General features: G+C 33.7%; 3 protein-coding genes and 1 long non-coding RNA gene across 6 annotated transcripts; all 4 read right to left on the bottom strand.

The window, feature by feature from the left end:
* Window positions 64-1,225, bottom strand: LOC18782684 (mavicyanin). Its single transcript, XM_007215937.2, has 2 exons — window positions 1,018-1,225; window positions 64-563 (listed from the first exon to the last, which is right to left on the bottom strand). The coding sequence occupies exons 1-2, from the start codon at window positions 1,223-1,225 to the stop codon at window positions 196-198; spliced, it is 576 nt and encodes a 191-aa protein (XP_007215999.1). The 3' UTR covers window positions 64-195.
* On the bottom strand, window positions 1,522-6,150 carry LOC109947937. 3 transcript variants are annotated; one of them, XM_020559683.1, is made up of 3 exons: window positions 5,884-6,146; window positions 5,532-5,639; window positions 1,522-1,797 (listed from the first exon to the last, which is right to left on the bottom strand). In XM_020559683.1, exons 1-3 carry the CDS (start codon window positions 6,065-6,067, stop codon window positions 1,727-1,729), a joined length of 363 nt encoding a protein of 120 aa, XP_020415272.1. In that variant the 5' UTR covers window positions 6,068-6,146; the 3' UTR covers window positions 1,522-1,726. The 3 variants fall into 3 exon arrangements, with proteins under 3 accessions (XP_020415272.1, XP_020415273.1, XP_020415271.1); XM_020559684.1 differs by lacking the exon at window positions 1,522-1,797 and adding an exon at window positions 2,727-3,133 and having other exon boundaries at window positions 5,884-6,149; XM_020559682.1 differs by lacking the exon at window positions 1,522-1,797 and adding an exon at window positions 3,711-4,892 and having other exon boundaries at window positions 5,884-6,150.
* On the bottom strand, window positions 6,312-10,936 carry LOC109947938. The gene is made up of 5 exons (XM_020559685.1): window positions 10,652-10,936; window positions 9,764-9,853; window positions 7,432-7,468; window positions 7,039-7,113; window positions 6,312-6,638 (listed from the first exon to the last, which is right to left on the bottom strand). Exons 2-5 carry the CDS (start codon window positions 9,836-9,838, stop codon window positions 6,511-6,513), a joined length of 315 nt encoding a protein of 104 aa, XP_020415274.1. The 5' UTR covers window positions 9,839-9,853; window positions 10,652-10,936; the 3' UTR covers window positions 6,312-6,510.
* On the bottom strand, window positions 12,540-16,541 carry LOC109947939. The gene is made up of 4 exons (XR_002270728.1): window positions 16,295-16,541; window positions 15,847-15,918; window positions 15,595-15,763; window positions 12,540-15,149 (listed from the first exon to the last, which is right to left on the bottom strand). It is a non-coding gene; the product is annotated as an uncharacterized LOC109947939 (long non-coding RNA).

Below are 17,137 nucleotides of genomic sequence, written 5' to 3'. Positions count from 1 at the left end.
ATCTCCAGAGGAATTAAACATAAGCATCAAACATAAACAACCTTAAGACAAAAAAAAACATAATCATCAAACATACATCCCATCCCAACATTACATAAATGAAAAATAATGTTCAACATCAATGAATAATTTAAAGCAAAATACGGAGTCACAATAGATCCTAACAGCCAGAATAATAAAAAATGTGGAAGAAGATTATGGTGAGGAACATACTGAAGCTAAAAATGTCACAATAAGAGCCATAAAAAGTGCACAAGGTGCAACTGCAATGGCAACTCCTAAGCTTGGTGAGGGTGCAGGAGAGTCAGACAAATACGGTTCAGGTGGGACTGCACCGGGTGGAGGAGACTGTGAGATCGGGCGTGGATCCATCACTTCGATAAAAATCCGCTGGCCATTCTTGCAGTGATCAGGAGCTCCACTGATAAAATAGAAGGGGCCAGGCCTATCAAGTTTCATAATGCTTTTCCCGTTATCAAACGCGATTATGGGATTGCTTGTGTTGCAGTGGTAATAATCCCATTTGTCAACCTCAAGAACTGAATCATTCTTGTACGTGAAAGCTGTAAAAGAGTCAAGAAAATGAAAACAAAACAAGAGCAAAGATAAACACCAAATGGAATTTAGAATTCCTTTCTAGAACTGACCAATTCATGCTTTGTCAAGATACAGAGATTTGGAAGACTCACTTTTGATTGCAGTGCACACATGCATTTTTGGTTAACAAAACAAAATATATTCGGTAAGGGAGGCATATCTTCCAACTTCTTAGTAGGGGTGTGTTTTTCTTTTTTTTTTGTAATCATCTTTCATTTTCCGAAACACATGTTTTGTACCATGAAACAACTACACATATTTTGTTAGCACCAATTCTCCATATAGCTATCCATACTCGGTACCAATTCTCTATCGAATATCATATTTCATCAAATTTTCTTCAAGTTACACTAAGAGAGAGAGAGAGAGAGAGAGAGAGAGAGAGAGAGAGAGAACTAGTGCAAAGATTTTAGAACTCACAGAGAGAATCTCCAACATGAAATCTGTTCCTGGAAGCCCACTGAGTATACAGAGCGCTGTTGTTTAAGTCAGGTTCTTGCCATCCCAAATCATCACCCGCTTGGAACTCTGTAGCAGCAGCTTCAGCAAAACAAATTGTGACAGCCAAGAAAACCGTCAGCAAAGTTTTGAAAAGACCAAAGAAACAATGAGATATGTTCCTCTTCATAGTTCTCACAGGAGGTTAAGAAACAATGGAATGGAACTGAAAAGTGGCCACGACAAGAGTATATATGATGTTTGTGAGGGCGGGCGGGAAAGTCATGGGTGGATTTTACACGTCGGTGAAAACGAGAGGTAGTGGTGACTGTTGAAATTTGGGCTGGGTTTTAATTTCTTAATTGTCCACCCTGAAGCCTGGTTTGCATACAAGACTGGCCCTCAGAAGCCCATTCCTTACACTATAGTTGAAACTAGCAGGAAAGCCCGCGCGATGCTGCGGGTTTTGAAATTGCGTAGACAAAATTAGATTGTTTATATATACAATGAGATTTAATTTATAACATTATGTTTAACTACAGGAGTGTAAGTTGCAAAAAAGCATGTAATAACATATTTTACAGGCTACTTGTTATGTTAAAATACTATACTTGTTTGTATATACATTGAGATGTTTATAGTAGGAAGTAGGCAACAAAATAGCAAAAGTTGGATAGTTTTGTACAGGATGCTATTTAATTGGGCGAGCTTTGTTTTGCACTTGCTTCATGATTTTTCTTCTCTTTGATAGAGGTCTTGATCCTGTTATAAAAAAAAAGTGAGAAAATAGTAAATGTTAATATTGATGAATGGGGGAAATTGAGTTAGGACAATAATCATAAACATTTAATTATGTATAAACATGAATAATATAATTTATTGATTTAATAAGAAAGTTATAAATAGTTTTTCAATCTAGGAAATACAAAGTTACAAAATTAAGAGAACTAATGAGCAAGTTGTAGATGGTTTTCTAATTGAAGTAATACAAAGTAAACATATTTTAAATTTTGTGTTTATCTAAAGGAAAAATTGAAGAGAGGCAAAATAATTATGGTTGAATATATTGAAGAAAAATTGGAAAAAAGGATGTAAATATAATGTTTAGGTTTTTAATTCTCTTATGTATTAGGAATATATGACTTTTTTGCTGTTATTTAGAGCAAAAATTATTTAAGGCTTGACATTTCTGTTAAAAAACGGGTAGAACCTACCCTGAAAAATGGACATTTTTCCAAAAAATTTACCTGTAAATATGACAATTTAATAGTATTTCCAAACATTCAGCATGCAAAAATTTGATTTATTGTTAATCCAATAGTGGTTAAATGGTTTTTTGACCTATATAATAAGTAGAGAGAATCTTATAATATATTCAAACAAAGCATCAATCAGAATATGACAGAAGGTATGAATAATTGAATATTATGCATGTAATATGTATTTAAATGAGATGAGTGAATTAGAGAATACAAACTCTATTTTTGGGGTAGAAGTGCTAGTTGGCAAATTCTCCATGCTTGATTTTTTCTTTAAGCCAATGATTGGTAAATCAGAATCTGATATAATTTCCTCCATGCTTTTTGTTGCAACCATTTTTTCAGATTCGGTTTTGGTTTGAACATGACTTAAAGAAATGCTAAATGGAAAAGAAAGAAATATATTGGTAAATGTTAGAATATGTGTAAATATTGATATAAAGGAGTTAATTATTATATCAAACAACTTTAGAGAGAAGATTTGACCCTGTTTTATAAGGCAAAACCTCTCTAACCACATGACATACATCTAACTCCATGTGAACATGATTTATTCTACAACAATGATTATCAATTTCCTAATTGCTCATTTTCCTAACCCTAATCATCACAAACCCAAAATTAACTCTAAAAATTTTAAATAAGCATGGTACTAAACCAAACTACATATGCACAGCACAGAAATTGCATGTAGCTTTCCGATTTTTATCCCAAGTTCGTTCCTGTGGAATCACAAAACTACATATGCACAGCACAGGGAACGGAAAGAAAAAAGGGCACATTTAAGAGACACCTATCTATTCATTCTGCATCACATCCTCTTTTCCTAGCTTTCCAACCTTGCAACCAAAGCAAACATGTTTCCTCATAAAGGGTAGGAAAGAAAGTGGTTGTGTGAATTGGGATGAGAGAGACAGAGACAGAGAGAGAGAGAGAGAGAGAGAGAGAGAGAGAGAGAGAGAGAGAGAGAAGAAAAATCAAAGTATATATATAAATAGTAAGTATAGTTTATATCATGTAAAGTTTTGATGGTTTCGTCCAAAAAAAAAAGAACAAAAGTTTTGATGGTTAATTCTAGTAATAATGTTCTTATAATATATATATATATATATATATATATATCAAACTGTACTACCATACTCACTCTGTGACCTGCATTTATACAGAGCCAATTATTCCATCTTCACTATACATTTTTCTCATCTTCCCATTCATATTTTATGGCTCTCTTGCTCTTCCTCCTAATTCTTTTGGTCCCTGCAAGCAATGCTAATTGGCCACCATCACTTGGCTACTGGCCAAGTTCTAAAGGTCTATGAGCTTTTATAAAAGATTTAGAACTCTCTGGGGTCCTCAGGTCTCTCTCTCTCTCTCTCTCTCTCTCTCTCTGACCTGCATTAGCTTTAATATATCAACTTTTGGTCAAGACTAACTATTTTTTTTTTAACATCATTCATTATAATTGATTGATCAACTAATACAATTGTTTTTATGAATTTGCACATCATTCACACATATCAAAAGCAACAATCAAAGGCTGAGATAACTCGAATATCTCAGTTGCAATGAATCAAAAAGAAAAACATAGAAAATAAACTATGAAAGCAATAAAATCCTAGGAAGACGGTGTCTAAACAAATTATACTAATATAATCAATAACAATTTTCCATTTTTTCCTGTAAAGTAAAAAACAGAGAATTTCAAAAACTCATATGAGAGTTCTCATTTATAATCTCGACCCCTCAATTAATCAAATATATATATGCAGAGTCATCCTGAACAAATCGTGTTGCCCATCAAATCATTTGAGAATAAAACGAAAACCCTAACCCTAGAAATTGATGTTTGTTAAACATGGTTTTCTGCTTATGTTTTATTTTACAACAAACAAAAGAAAACCATGTCCAAGATATTGTAATCATCTAATCCTATCATTACAACAACAAATTAACAACCCATTACAACAGCAAGATCATTACAAATTGTTGAAATTGGCATGCTTAATTTCCCACAACAACAATATTGACTACAACAGATTATCACAGCAGCATAATCAATTTGGTCAAGGAATCAAAGATTTTGACAATATGCTTAGAAACCCATCACCAAATCATTAATCCATTAAAAAGTTGAGGGGATGCAAAACTGAAGATTGTGCATCCCCCACAGGCTCAAACTGAAAACTCAACATTGCTGGTTTGAAAATCTCTCTTTCATTCAATAATAAACTGGAGAAATTATGGTTTGCTGGTTCTCTGCCAAAAGCCCATGTGAGTTTTCCTCTGTTTGAAAATTGAAACCTGCTCTGTTGGCACTATCTATATGAGCCCAAAAAAAGTGAGGGAAAAGCACTTTTTCGAAAAAGTGATTTCCATGCTTCATCTTTTTTCTTTTAACCCCAGAAATAAAATGACCATGAACAATCTCTAGCACAACCAGTTCTAATAACAGATGCAAAGTTAGACATTCAAATTATGCAATCAGTTTCAGGAATATTATGTCAAAACAGCAGCTGCAGCATCAGATTTGTTCTGATTTCAACATGCCCAATACGACAAACTTTGAACTAAACTCCTCCTCAGCAAACTCAATCTTTACTGAAAGATCCCAACAGAAGTTTTAGCAAAATATGCTGACAGAAAGATTACCATTGGCAAAGGGAACATTAATTTAGAAGTTTTAGCAAAATATGCTGACAGAAAGAAATTTCTCACTAAAATTAATTTCTAGGGAATAAAAAGAAAAAACCAAAGTCAAAACTATGGATGATAATCACTATGCCTTAATTCCCACAAATAAAAAGAAGAAAATTTTTATGAGCTCGAAGGACATCTTCCAAAATCCAAAATCAAGAACCCAAATACCCATTAACAAAAAAATCTAAAACGCACAAAAGGTATGCTCAGTGATGTTCAATACTGACTGCACATCATATGTTCAGTCATGATTTTGATTGAAATTAATAACAATTAAAGTTCCTTGATTTACATTCTTTCTAAAACTCTTGATGATTGAAGAACATCAGATTTTAGAAGGCTCATCGTAAAGTATTCAAATATATCAAAAAGAGCCCAACCATATTCAGAAGCACATATTCTAGCACACCCATCTCCTACATTCCACAATACAAACGAAATCTAGGAAATGGCAGATATAACAACACCTTTTTTTTTCCCCCAGTTTCAGCAAACTTATACAAACAAAAAACAGTAAGAAAGCGGAAAGCAAGCTCGTACCTTTAGAACAATTTTCCCGGCTTCGGTTAGAGCTCGCAAAGGCACAAACTCTGTCCCACAACAGCAGCAAGGGCAATCGCAAGCCTTTCTTCACACACAAACAGTCACCTGCCATTACCAATTCAAAAGCATGTTCAATCCCATCATAGGGGAGAAATACACTCAAAATTAATAAAAGGGACGAAAAATCAAGAGAGATGGAAGCCTGTTTCTATTTCAAAGAACGAAAGATCTCAAAGAATGAAAAATCTCAAAATTAACAGGGGAGAAATACAAACCCTATTTCTATTTCAAAGAACGAAAAATCTCCCAGCCAACAATAAAATTCATGAAATGAAAACGGGATGCATACCTGAAGACAAAAGATGCAGAAATTCGAAAGCAAGAGAGATGGAAATCTGAATGGAAGGCTGTAGAAAGGATGAAAAATCTTCCCACCAGAAATCTCTCAGACGAAGAGCAAAAGTGCGGCTGGATTTGCAGCGCACTCCCCAAACAAAGATCGACGGCTCCCCATGCATGTGTTGATCTTCCATGGCTGCCCCCCAACCAGCTGGTTCGAAACGAACTGGAAATAGAGGCTTCTGTGAGCGGACGAAAGGCTATCAACGAAGGAGAAGGGGCAAAAACGGAAACAGAAGAAGCTGTTTAGTCAAGGGCAGTTTCGTCAATTTACTGTGCTGAAGAAAAAACAAAATGAAAACAGCAGCAAAATGAGGGGCATTTCCGTCATTACACTGTGCTTAGCTACAGTGTTTAGTTGCATTGGGTTTTAGTATATACTAGCAATAAAGCCCGCGCGATGCTGCGGGTTTTGAAATTACGTAGACAAAATAAAATTGTTTATATATACAATGAGATTTAACTCGTAGCATTATGCTTAACTAAGGAAGTATAAGTGGAAAAAAAGGAAATCACATATTTTACAGGCTACTTTTTATGTTAAAATAGTACACATGTTTGTATATACATTGAGATGTTAATAGTGGGAAGGAGCTATTAAAATAGCAAAATTTGAATAGTTTTGAGCAGCTAGTTGTTTAATTCGGTGGGCTTTGTTTTGCAATTTCTTCATGACTTTTCTTCTCTTTGATGGAGGTCTTGACTCTGTTATAAAAAAGTGGGAAAATAGCAAGTGTTAATGTTGATGAATGGGGAAAATTGAGTTATGACAATAATCATAAACATCTAATTATGTATAAATAGGAATAATATAATTTTACATTTTAATAAGAAAGTTATAAATGGTTTTCCAATCGAAGAAACACAAAATAACGAAATTAAATAAGAACTCAATGTTTTTCTTTACTTTTAAGATATGAATAATATGAAAGTAAACATATTTTAAATTCTGTGTTCATCTGAAGGAAAAGGTTGTGGAAGAAAAGAAAAATACAAACATGAAAATGCAGAAATGATGAGCAAACAAACATTACAAAAATAAAGAAATCAGTACCAAAAAAAATAGTAGAGAGTATAAGGAATAGAGAGGCAATCATGAATATACCTTTAAAGCGAAGAATGGTTAAACAATTTGGGCGAACGACTGCTTCTCGTATTTGGATTTCGTACCCAAGCTCACCTCTGAAACAATCAAAATTTCATGGAAGCCTGAGATTAAATCAGGGGGAAAACAACATAAGGAAGAGAGCAGGAAACACGTAGTAGTAGAGGCAAGTCGAATTTTGTGAAGGAATTTTGAGGCAACACAAACGAAAAAAGAAAAAGTCAATAAATCAAAATGAAGAAACAATAATCTGAAAGTTATCTTCGCTTCTTTGCTTCAGTGATTGCTTATACGTTAGAGAGGTGAGAGACAATTGAATCTGTTGAGATAAAATTCCAAAGTTTCAATACAACATGTAGATTTGAATAACTTTTTAATTTTCATAAGTCATACCTGAAGCAATTGGATGACTGCCTAACTGTGATTCATACTGAAAAAAAATAATAAAAAAATAAACAGTAATTAGAATGAAGTACAACAACCACATAATTACATAGCCTCAAAATACAACCAACCAACCAACTTTAAGCAAATACTTAAATTTCAGGATTCTAACAGTCTAACTACAAAAGAATTCTAACATTACACATCATGAAGCATGAAACTTAAATTGAATCCATACAACTAAAAACTAATATGAAATGCACAGCAAAATCCAAGTACAAAGGAAAACATGATTAGACATTCATGAAACCCAGAACTGAAATCAGAGCGTTACCTAAGAAAAAAAAGGAAGTGCAGGGTGTCTTGCAAGTCATGTTCATCATGTTCATGCTTTAAAAAATCATAAACTAAAGTGAAACAATATGTGGATGCCAAAAAAAAAAAAATGCAATTTAGGTAAGCGAAAGCAGAGATGGAGAGAAAAGGAAATTTGTTCATTTGTTTTACTTTGCTAACAATATCCAGAAAACACACAACTCAATTAATAAAATTTCAGATGGCAGTTTAACTATTTTGAGCTTAAATATTCAAGGAGAATAAGCACGTAAAATAATAATGAAAAAAAAAACTCTTGAGGAGCATGCCACTAATTTGTGACATGAATATAAGAAAGAATCAACATCTTCATAAAGACAGTTAGAAATCCAAAATGGTTGAAACTGCAAAACGAAGATATAGATATTTTTCTTCAAAAATCCCAACTTCAGTGGTATAAAAAAAATAATTTATTGCACCCTTAATCCTCATATCAGAACAATCATTTGGTAGGCATGATTAGAAAAAAGGGAAATGCCAGGCCAACAAAAATTGCAGACACAGCCGTAGGATCATGGGTGAACACCTTTCCAAATGTATGTTACTCCTTTTTGGAACCTTGATCTCTTGGAGCTATTCCAATAACAATAAGATCCTTAATGATTGCAAAACCTTGTCCCATTTTTTTAAAACCATGAATCTTACTTATTTTATGCAGTTTGACATTTAATGAACTCAAATGGAATGTCTTGCTGTAAACTCCAACTAACTGAGTAATATAACTTGAATGCCTTCATTGAAATAGATTCTTAAAAAAGGGAAATGCCAAGCCGACAAAAATTGAACTTAAAATGCATGTTCAAAGTAGTTAACAGAAAGACCCAAAAACAACCAAAGTAATGTGAACTTGCGAAGTAATATAACTTGCGAAGTAAGATGGAGAAGATTGAAGGATTAAGAGCCGCAACAACTGCACATCTCATATAAAAAATTAGAAAATCAGAATAGATGAAAACCATTTGGTGAACCAAAAATAAAAGAAAACCCCTACATCTATTAGTTGGAGAAACAAAGGAAAACGCCAGAAAACAGAATCAAAATGCTTCATAAATTACCATAAAGAACTTTTTTTTTTTTTGGGCAGAAACGATAAAGAACTTAAGTAGACCAAATACGTGATTTACACCAAGTCAACTGCAGCTGGCTGATAATTTTATTGAACCCAACAAAATTAATTCACAAATAAATCAAAAATCCCAAACCAAAATGAGAGAGAGAGATTCATACCATTCACATCAAACCCATCAAATCTAAACGCTTTTATTCATACCATTCACATCAAACCCATCAAATCTAAATGCTTTATTCATTGGTGCTTTGGAGAAACAGCATATGTAATCAAAGAAATTCCATTTGGATCCAAAAATTAGAGATAGTAAACCCTAAACCCTAAACCCTTATCAGATCCATAACTTCTCTCCTTAAGTCTCCATTTCTCCTAAAAATTTATCATCTGTGTAGAACAAACATAAATGCATTAACCAAGGACATGCAAAACTGCATCAGTCAGCAGTTCCTATTACTCCATTAATATACACTGCAAATCAAAGCTTTATCAATAAAGTCATTTTGCTCAAAACCCAGATACAGAGAGCTCACAAATACTTGAAAGCACATAACTTTAATCTTATTTAAGTAAAATTCAAAGGCCATTGACACCCTTTAAAACCACTCACTCTCTCTTGCTAACCACCAGGCGTATATAGAGAGCCCCACTTTTGGTCTTAACTACCTAATGGGTAAGGATCTCAGATATCTTATACCTATGATAACTTAATCTTATGCTCTGTGCAGAACCGTTGCAATCCCTGCAGTGAGAGTTGCAAAGTAGGAGACACTATATTACTTAACAACAGGTTTATCATTGATCTCTAATTACTATTTCATAGACAATAATTGAATCATCACCTTACTTTTAATATTACAAAACTAACCAGATGTAAATGTATGTAATTGAGTTCCTTACCTCTCCAGCATTAAATATAAATCTTTCCTTGTCAAAGAATAGCAACACTGAAGGAGATGTATCCTGCGTATCCATTCCAGTCCCTAGCAACTGCAAAGAGTATAAGCATGGCCAAATTATTAGCCCATGAAAAGGAAAAAAACAAAAGAACCAAACTCTGCATTCTGAAATTAGGATATACAAACTTTTTTAGTTTTCAATAAGTTTCCATTCAACGCAAAAATCTGCTTGGTAAATCAAACCCACAAACAAAAAAATTCTGAATTTTTTCTCGTCATCACTAATGTCCACAAACATAATTCCAATTTATAAGTCAGATTTTCAAATCCCACATATTTCCCAAACCAGTCTTCTTCAAGTCAACTATGCTAAAACATTGCAATCAGTTCCTAGAATCACACTCCCAAATTTTCTTTCCCCTACCAAAACAAAAATTATCAAATTCAAATCCCCAGTCCCATAAACCAGTATAAGAACGAATTTGAATTAAAACCATGTAGTAAAAGAACGAACATATCTTTAAACAGAGCAACCCAAATAGCAGCATATCCTGCTTACCAAAACAGAGCTATCCTAAACCCTGTAACAAAAGAACCGACATATCCAAATACCGATTTTCAGGGTTTACCAACTAATTTTTAATAACCAAACAGAAAACCTTATCAAAAGCAATCATATAGTATTCTAATAACTAAATTGTTTAACATGATTTCATCAAAATGATAACACAATCAAATCAATTTCAGTATTTGGATAAAATTTGCAAATCAATAACACAGACCCACTATGAGGAAAATTAGGGATTTGGACTTTTAGGGCAGCAAATTAAAACAGGTCTTATAGTTTAATCAAATAATAAAATTCATGAAATGAAAACGGGATGCATACCTGAAGACAAAGGATGCAGAAATTCGAAAGCAAGAGAGATGGAAGTCTGAGTGGAAGGCTGTAGAAAAGATGAAAAATCTTCCCACCAGAAATCTCTCAGACGAACAGCAAAAGGACGGCTGGATTTGCAGCGCACCTCCCAAACAAAGATCGACGGCTCCCCATCCATGTGCAGATCTTCCATGGCTGCCCCCCAACCAGCTGGTTCAAAACGAACTGGAAATGGGGGCTTCTGTGAGCGAACGAAGGGTTATCAACGAAGGAGAAGGGGCAAAAACGGAAACAAAAGGAGCTGTTTAGTCAAGGGCAGTTTCGTCAATTTACTGTGCTGAAGAAAAAACAAAACAAAAACAGCAGCAAAATGAGGGGCATTTCCGTCATTACACTGTGCTTAGCTACAGTGTTTAGTTGCATTGGGTTTTAGTATATATAGAACTAGAAAAAAAGCCCGCACGATGCTGCGGGTTTTGAAATTACGTAGACAAAATAAGATTGTTTATATATACAATGAGATTTAATTTGTAGCATTATGCTTAACTAAGGAAGTATAAGTTGCTAAAAAAGAAAGTAATAACATATTTTACAGGCTGCTTGTTATGTTAAAATAGTAGGCATGTTTGTAGATACATTGAGATATTAATAGTGGGAAGCAGTTATCAAAATAGCAAAATTTGGATAGTTTTGAGTAGCATGCTGTTTAATTGGGCAGGTTTTGTTTTGCAATTTCTTCATGACTTTTCTTTTCTTTGATGGAGATCTTGACCTGTTACAAAAAAGTGGGAAAATAGTAAGTGTTAGGCTTGATGAATGGGGAAAATCGAGTTAGGACAATAATCATAAACATCTAATTATATATAAACATGAATAATATAATTTAACAATTTAATAAGAAAGTTATAAATAGTTTTCCAATCGAGGAAACACAAAGTAACGAAATTAAGAGAACTAATGAGCAAGTTCTAGATGGTTTTCCAATTGATGTAACACAAAGTAAACATATTTTAAATTCTGTGTTTATCTAAAGGAAAAGTTGAAGAGAGGTAAAAGAATCATAGTTGGATGTATTGAAGAAAAATTGAATTTTATGAAAAAGGAATAATGCGTAACCACTATTTCTTAATTTGAGCTCCCCTATATACATATATTTCACAAAATTTCAGCAAGAGAAAGTACTGTAAATCTGTTTGAAATTGAGAAGAAGGAAAAAAAGAAACAAATCATCCCTGCATATAAGAATAAGAAAAGAAACAGTGCAATAAAAATATGGCAAAAAGTTTAACCCCATAAGCTCAAACTCAATTAAGTTTTACCAGAATAGATGTATTTTTGAAGAATAGAAGGAAGCATTTGATTCAAAACACCCGTTAAAAAATTTAAATATGCTACTATGTTATTTACACATCATCGATAAACAGATTATTAAGTTATAAAAAAAAAAGTCTATCACAAAATTTAATCAACAAATCATAAACCCTAAATTCCAACAAATCAAATAATCATATATAGTCATCTATAATCCAACAAATTATTATCCACACACAAAATCATCAATATTCATTCAATCTAATAAATCATTATCCACAAAGAAAATCATCAATATTCATCTAATAACTCATTATAAAAATTTCAACTAACTAAAAATATTAGGCATTATCATCAATTAGGGATTTAGAGTTTAAAAATCACTTGAATATGAGCTTTTCCAAACCAATAGATTAAAATCGGAGATGGAGATGGAAGAGAATGAAAACCTGGAGAAGTAAATCAAGCTCGCAGGCCAAATAAATGAGGCTCCAAAAGCAGCTCCCAACCTTTTCTGTCATACACATGAATTAATCAAACCAAACTGTCATATCAATTAATCAACACACCATTTTTTTTTTTTTAAGAAACAAATTTGATTAAGACAAATGCACAAACAGAGAGAGGAAAAGAGGTCCATCACAAAATTTAATCAACAAATCATAAACCCTAAATTCCAACAAATCAACAGCTTTACCATTTGACACGCCCTAAGAGAAAAATATCACACAAAAACAAATACCAAATGCACAAACCGATCTATGTTATTATTCTGATGTGAATCGAAACTCGAACTCGGTTCCTAGTGAAAATTGTGAAGACAGTAAGCTGTTATCGAACTATTAGTCATGTGCCCCTTCATGCTACTGAATGGGATTGGACAGATAAGGTTTAGAGACACATGTGCTGAGGCTGAAGAATTTTTCAAGGAAAAGAAAATAATGAAATTGGGTGAAAGGAAAGCATGCACAAAGCTACTGGATATGTGCACAGACATCCTTCCATCTAAAGTGAAAGGAGATAGAAGCAAGTCAGTTCTATTTGATGCATGCAGGCTTGCTAAAGCCTTGCAGTCCCTGGACTCAGATAGAGGGTGGACTAATGGGAGAAAGTGGCAGTTTGTAAGTCATGTGTGGGTGGAGATGCTCCCTTATGCCGCCAATCAATGTCGATGGAGTGGTCAGGCTCAGAAGCTCAGGCGAGGAGGAGAGCTGCTCACTCATGTCTGGCTTCTTATGGCACATCTGGGTTTAACTGAACAATTCCAAATTTCAGAGGGCCATGCAAGGGCAAAACTGATTGTGGAGTTTTAAAAAAAAAAAACGCAGACAGGACACAATTCACTCTGAACTTTTGAAATTATGTGTTTAATTTCTTTAGTTTGTTTTCTTGTTTTGAAGAACAATTAATAACTTATTGTGGCTCCTCTGGTGTTTGCCTCAACTCATTGTTCAGACACATTTCACTTGTAGTAAGTTCAGTTGGTTACTAACTTTAATTTGACTCACTTTGGTCTGATTTGGTATCAGAGACACTGAAATTTTTGGTGATATAAAAATAGTTTAGTTTCTTTTTGTTTATCTTAAATTACACTATACGTTTGTTCTTGAAGAAAAACCCTTTTAAACGATGGACTTCTTCACTATAAACCTAAAGAAAATTAAACCCATTTTCATATGGTGCCGTAAGCTAATTTCTATGCTCTATTAGCCGAAAGATCAAATTCATGCGAGCTGAACACTTTGCTAAAGCAAAACAGGAATTAAGAAGCATTAAGAAAAGAAAAGAAAAACAAATCCCAACTGACAAAGAGCCAGCCAAAAAAAATCTCCCATTCTTATCTCCCAACAATCCCAACTGAATTTAAAATCTGGTTCTGGTTGTATCAACAACTCCAACCAGATAATGAAGGTAGTTTTCAAACTTAGAAAGAGAGAAGAATTAAAATTCGTAAATCAAACACTCAAATTGAGAAACCCTAACAAACAATTTAAACCTTTAAAACTTGGAAGGGCAAAGATTTGAAATAATAACTTGGGAAATAGGTTGAACACTACCCCTTCTTTACGAATTTAAATGTTCTTTCTTTATGAGTTTGACCAAAAATTCATCACGGGAAGCTTTTGGATACAATTATGCATTCCCAATGACAGACCTCTCAAACTTTGGTCTGCAAAATATCCATTCCAGACCATAATTTTCAAAGATCCTTCTATGTCTCATCCTTTAAATAGATTTATATAAAAAAAAGTATTGCTCTCATGAGCTATAATTCCTGCAAGAATTCATGCCTTTGCAGGTACTTTAGCCTTTCAAGTGATAAAAGAGGGACTGAAAAAGGAAAGAAATGGCTCTTCAATGAATCTTCTAACAGAAGACTTTGCACAAAAATAAACCTAAGAACTCAAAATTCCAACTATACGGTCTATATGAATTCACTTTCTAACATACCATTCATATTTCCACAAAGATCAAAATTCCATACATACAGAACAGTCCTCTACAGAAGCATTTTGACCTAATTTATACCTAATTTATACCTACTTTATACCGTTATGGCCTTCCAGAAAAATGGGTTCAGTGTGAATAACAGGAAGAACACACACTTACACACCAACATCCACCAAAAACTAAGGGAGCTCAATAGAAACTGATATTAAACAAAGGGTTTTATATGAAGAAATCTTATAAGTAATTGAAAAAAAAAACTGTATTCAGATACTATTTTCCTCTGTTTTTCTCTCTCCATCAGTCTCAAAACACTCAAAACATTCAACAACATGCTCAGATGTTTCAATCCATTGCTGTACCCTAAAATTAACCTCAACAAAACACCCAATAGATTCAACAACATACTCAGATATTAGAGGGTTTAGGGTTAGAAAGCTCATTTTTATTATTATCAATAGATGGTTTACTTGCAGCTTTACCATTTGACACACCCTAAGAGAAATATATCACACCAAAATAAATACCAAAATGAATGGAACCTAAGAAACTGTGAAGCAAAAAAAGATCCATTGGAACATGTAGCTGGCGAGGTATCAAAGTTACTGCAGGAGTTTTTGGCAACTTAAATGAAACTACAACTCAAAGGAGAGGAGGTCCTTGGAGTGGTTTCAAAGATACTTAACCTCAGTAGATTGCAAGTCCCCTGCTCTGCAGATTATCTTCTCAGATAGTTTTCTGGGTGCAGCTGAAATTCAAGCAAAATATACAAACATAAGGTTAGCAATATAAAATGACACCAGCCCAAATGACCCAACATAGGACAAAAGCATTAAAACAATAACATGCGGGGGAATGCCCTCAAGTGCAAGCAATCTATGAGAAAAGTTAAGCCCAAAAAGAATAAAGCACCCAATTTCTATTTTGTCAAAACATGATTAATCTTCACTTCTTTTTTCCTTGTGTTTTATCATTAATTTTTTTTCTCCATATTTAGGATACAGCAACCAAAAGCAGATAAAAAAAGGAATTTTTTTTTTCTTCAAGCACCCTTGGTCTTTGCTTTCCACTGTTTTATCGGCAACCAAAACAGAAATTGGGAATAATTTCCATTTCTAAGATTTCTCCAAGAGAGCAAAGTCATTGAATCGACAATTGATTAAAAAAATTAATAATAAGAATAATGGAAATACCTGAGCTAATATGTGAGATTCAATCCCCTTCCTGATAGAACCCAAGTGAGTCGGAAAGTGAGCACCTTGGAAGATAAGAGGAAGATCATAGCGATGAAAAAGACGAAGGCAAGGAAGTCGGTAAACAATGAAAACACAAACTGATGGAAGAAATACCTCATTTCAAAATCTGTAGCTTCCAATCAAATCAATCATTAGTATTATTATCTTAAAAAAATCACAGAAACTTAGCAATGGGTACTCATAAAATACCTGTTGGCAATAGAGGCGAGCTAACAATTGTACTTGGAGCAGTCAACATTGGCATCTTAATGATAAAATCACCTGAAAACACGACCCTTTGCACATTAAAACACACAGATATATACCTAAATAAAAACACATGCTTATTAATTAAGATTCAATTAAACGCAATTGAAGAAAACTATGAGCAAAATTTATCCAGTGAAAACTCAATAAAGAGGGAGATATTGGTTTTAAGGGGCCTTATCACATCAACAAAACTCAATAACTAAAAGGATGTTTTGGGTTAACTAACAATCACATCGTGGAAAGAGATCAGAAGTCGGAACCTAAGAAATCTGTTGCATACCTCAAACTATGATATTAATCAGATAGAGAAATTTAAATTGGTATATCGTTAAACCAAATTGAATTTCAGATACTTCACTACAGTTTCATGAACCATTAAGAGGCTAACCTGATCAGAGGCCAAGGCCAGGCGAGCAGCAGACGAAGATGAGTTTAGATGGAAATTGATCTTCGAATCGAAAGATAAGAAGGCAAGGAAGTCGGTGAAGAATGGAAGCCAAAACTGAAGTCGGTGAACTATGGCTGTGTAAAACAGTAAAAGCCTCCAGATGTAGACATTGAAGAACCAATAGCTCTCCCATTTTACCCCTGAAGCTCTCCAACCAGCTAGTTGAAATCCAACCAGACGCCTCTCAACCCTAAACAGCCGCTAGTTACATCCCAAGGAAAGAGAGGGCAAAACGGGAAAAACACAAAACAATCAGCCAAGGGCAAAATCGCAATTTTACTGTACAAAGGGAGAGAAAAAGCTGGCTGAACAGTTTAAAATAAAGGCATTTTCGTAAATTTACTGTGCTTAGCTACAGTGTTTAGTTGCATTGGGTTTTAGTATATATAGAATATATATAGAATTTAAAGTAAATTTAGGTTTTGGCCACATAAAAAAACTTTCACTTTTAGAAAAAGCCAAATTTTTTAAAAAAAAAAGACAAAAGGACTTCTTAACTTTCAAACAAGAGACATGCAAATGTAAATGATTCCTTAGAAAATTCAAAAATAAATAAAGGCAATTCTGTCCATTTTGGCTTCTTTTAAAAATTCTCTCTCCTTTGGCCTTTTCCAAAGTCTCCCGAAATTTGATCACAAGATTTATGTGTTAGACCAATTATGAGAACTCACACTTGGTAATCTATACTAGCCTCTCCACGCCTGCGAGAGGCTCTTTTTAAAAAAATTTAATTTATTTTAGAATTAAAAATGATAATGAGTAGTTGTGTTCCATAAAAATAAA

This window comes from Prunus persica, chromosome G3 (genome assembly GCF_000346465.2).
Source record: "Prunus persica cultivar Lovell chromosome G3, Prunus_persica_NCBIv2, whole genome shotgun sequence".
In the NCBI taxonomy this organism is placed as follows: domain Eukaryota; kingdom Viridiplantae; phylum Streptophyta; class Magnoliopsida; order Rosales; family Rosaceae; genus Prunus; species Prunus persica.
This window is presented reverse-complemented; position numbering and strand designations above follow the sequence as displayed.

What these genes read in the sequence shown, in the direction of transcription:
- LOC109947937 (XM_020559682.1), bottom strand. Translation starts at nt 6,067, where the DNA reads ATGGAAGATCAACACATGCATGGGGAGCCGTCGATCTTTGTTTGGGGA. An exon ending in TCTGCATCTTTTGTCTTCAG is followed by an intron (nt 5,640 to 5,883) that starts GTATGCATCCCG and finishes TGGTAATGGCAG; the next exon opens with GTGACTGTTTGTGTGTGAAG. An exon ending in CCGGGAAAATTGTTCTAAAG is followed by an intron (nt 4,893 to 5,531) that starts GTACGAGCTTGC and finishes GGGATCTTTCAG; the next exon opens with TAAAGATTGAGTTTGCTGAG.
- LOC109947938 (XM_020559685.1), bottom strand. Translation starts at nt 9,838, where the DNA reads ATGGATACGCAGGATACATCTCCTTCAGTGTTGCTATTCTTTGACAAG. An exon ending in TTATATTTAATGCTGGAGAG is followed by an intron (nt 7,469 to 9,763) that starts GTAAGGAACTCA and finishes ATTTTTTTTCAG; the next exon opens with TATGAATCACAGTTAGGCAG. An exon ending in CAGTCATCCAATTGCTTCAG is followed by an intron (nt 7,114 to 7,431) that starts GTATGACTTATG and finishes ATTGTTTCAGAG; the next exon opens with GTGAGCTTGGGTACGAAATC.
- LOC18782684 (XM_007215937.2), bottom strand. Translation starts at nt 1,225, where the DNA reads ATGAAGAGGAACATATCTCATTGTTTCTTTGGTCTTTTCAAAACTTTG. An exon ending in TCATGTTGGAGATTCTCTCT is followed by an intron (nt 564 to 1,017) that starts GTGAGTTCTAAA and finishes ACTCTTTTACAG; the next exon opens with CTTTCACGTACAAGAATGAT.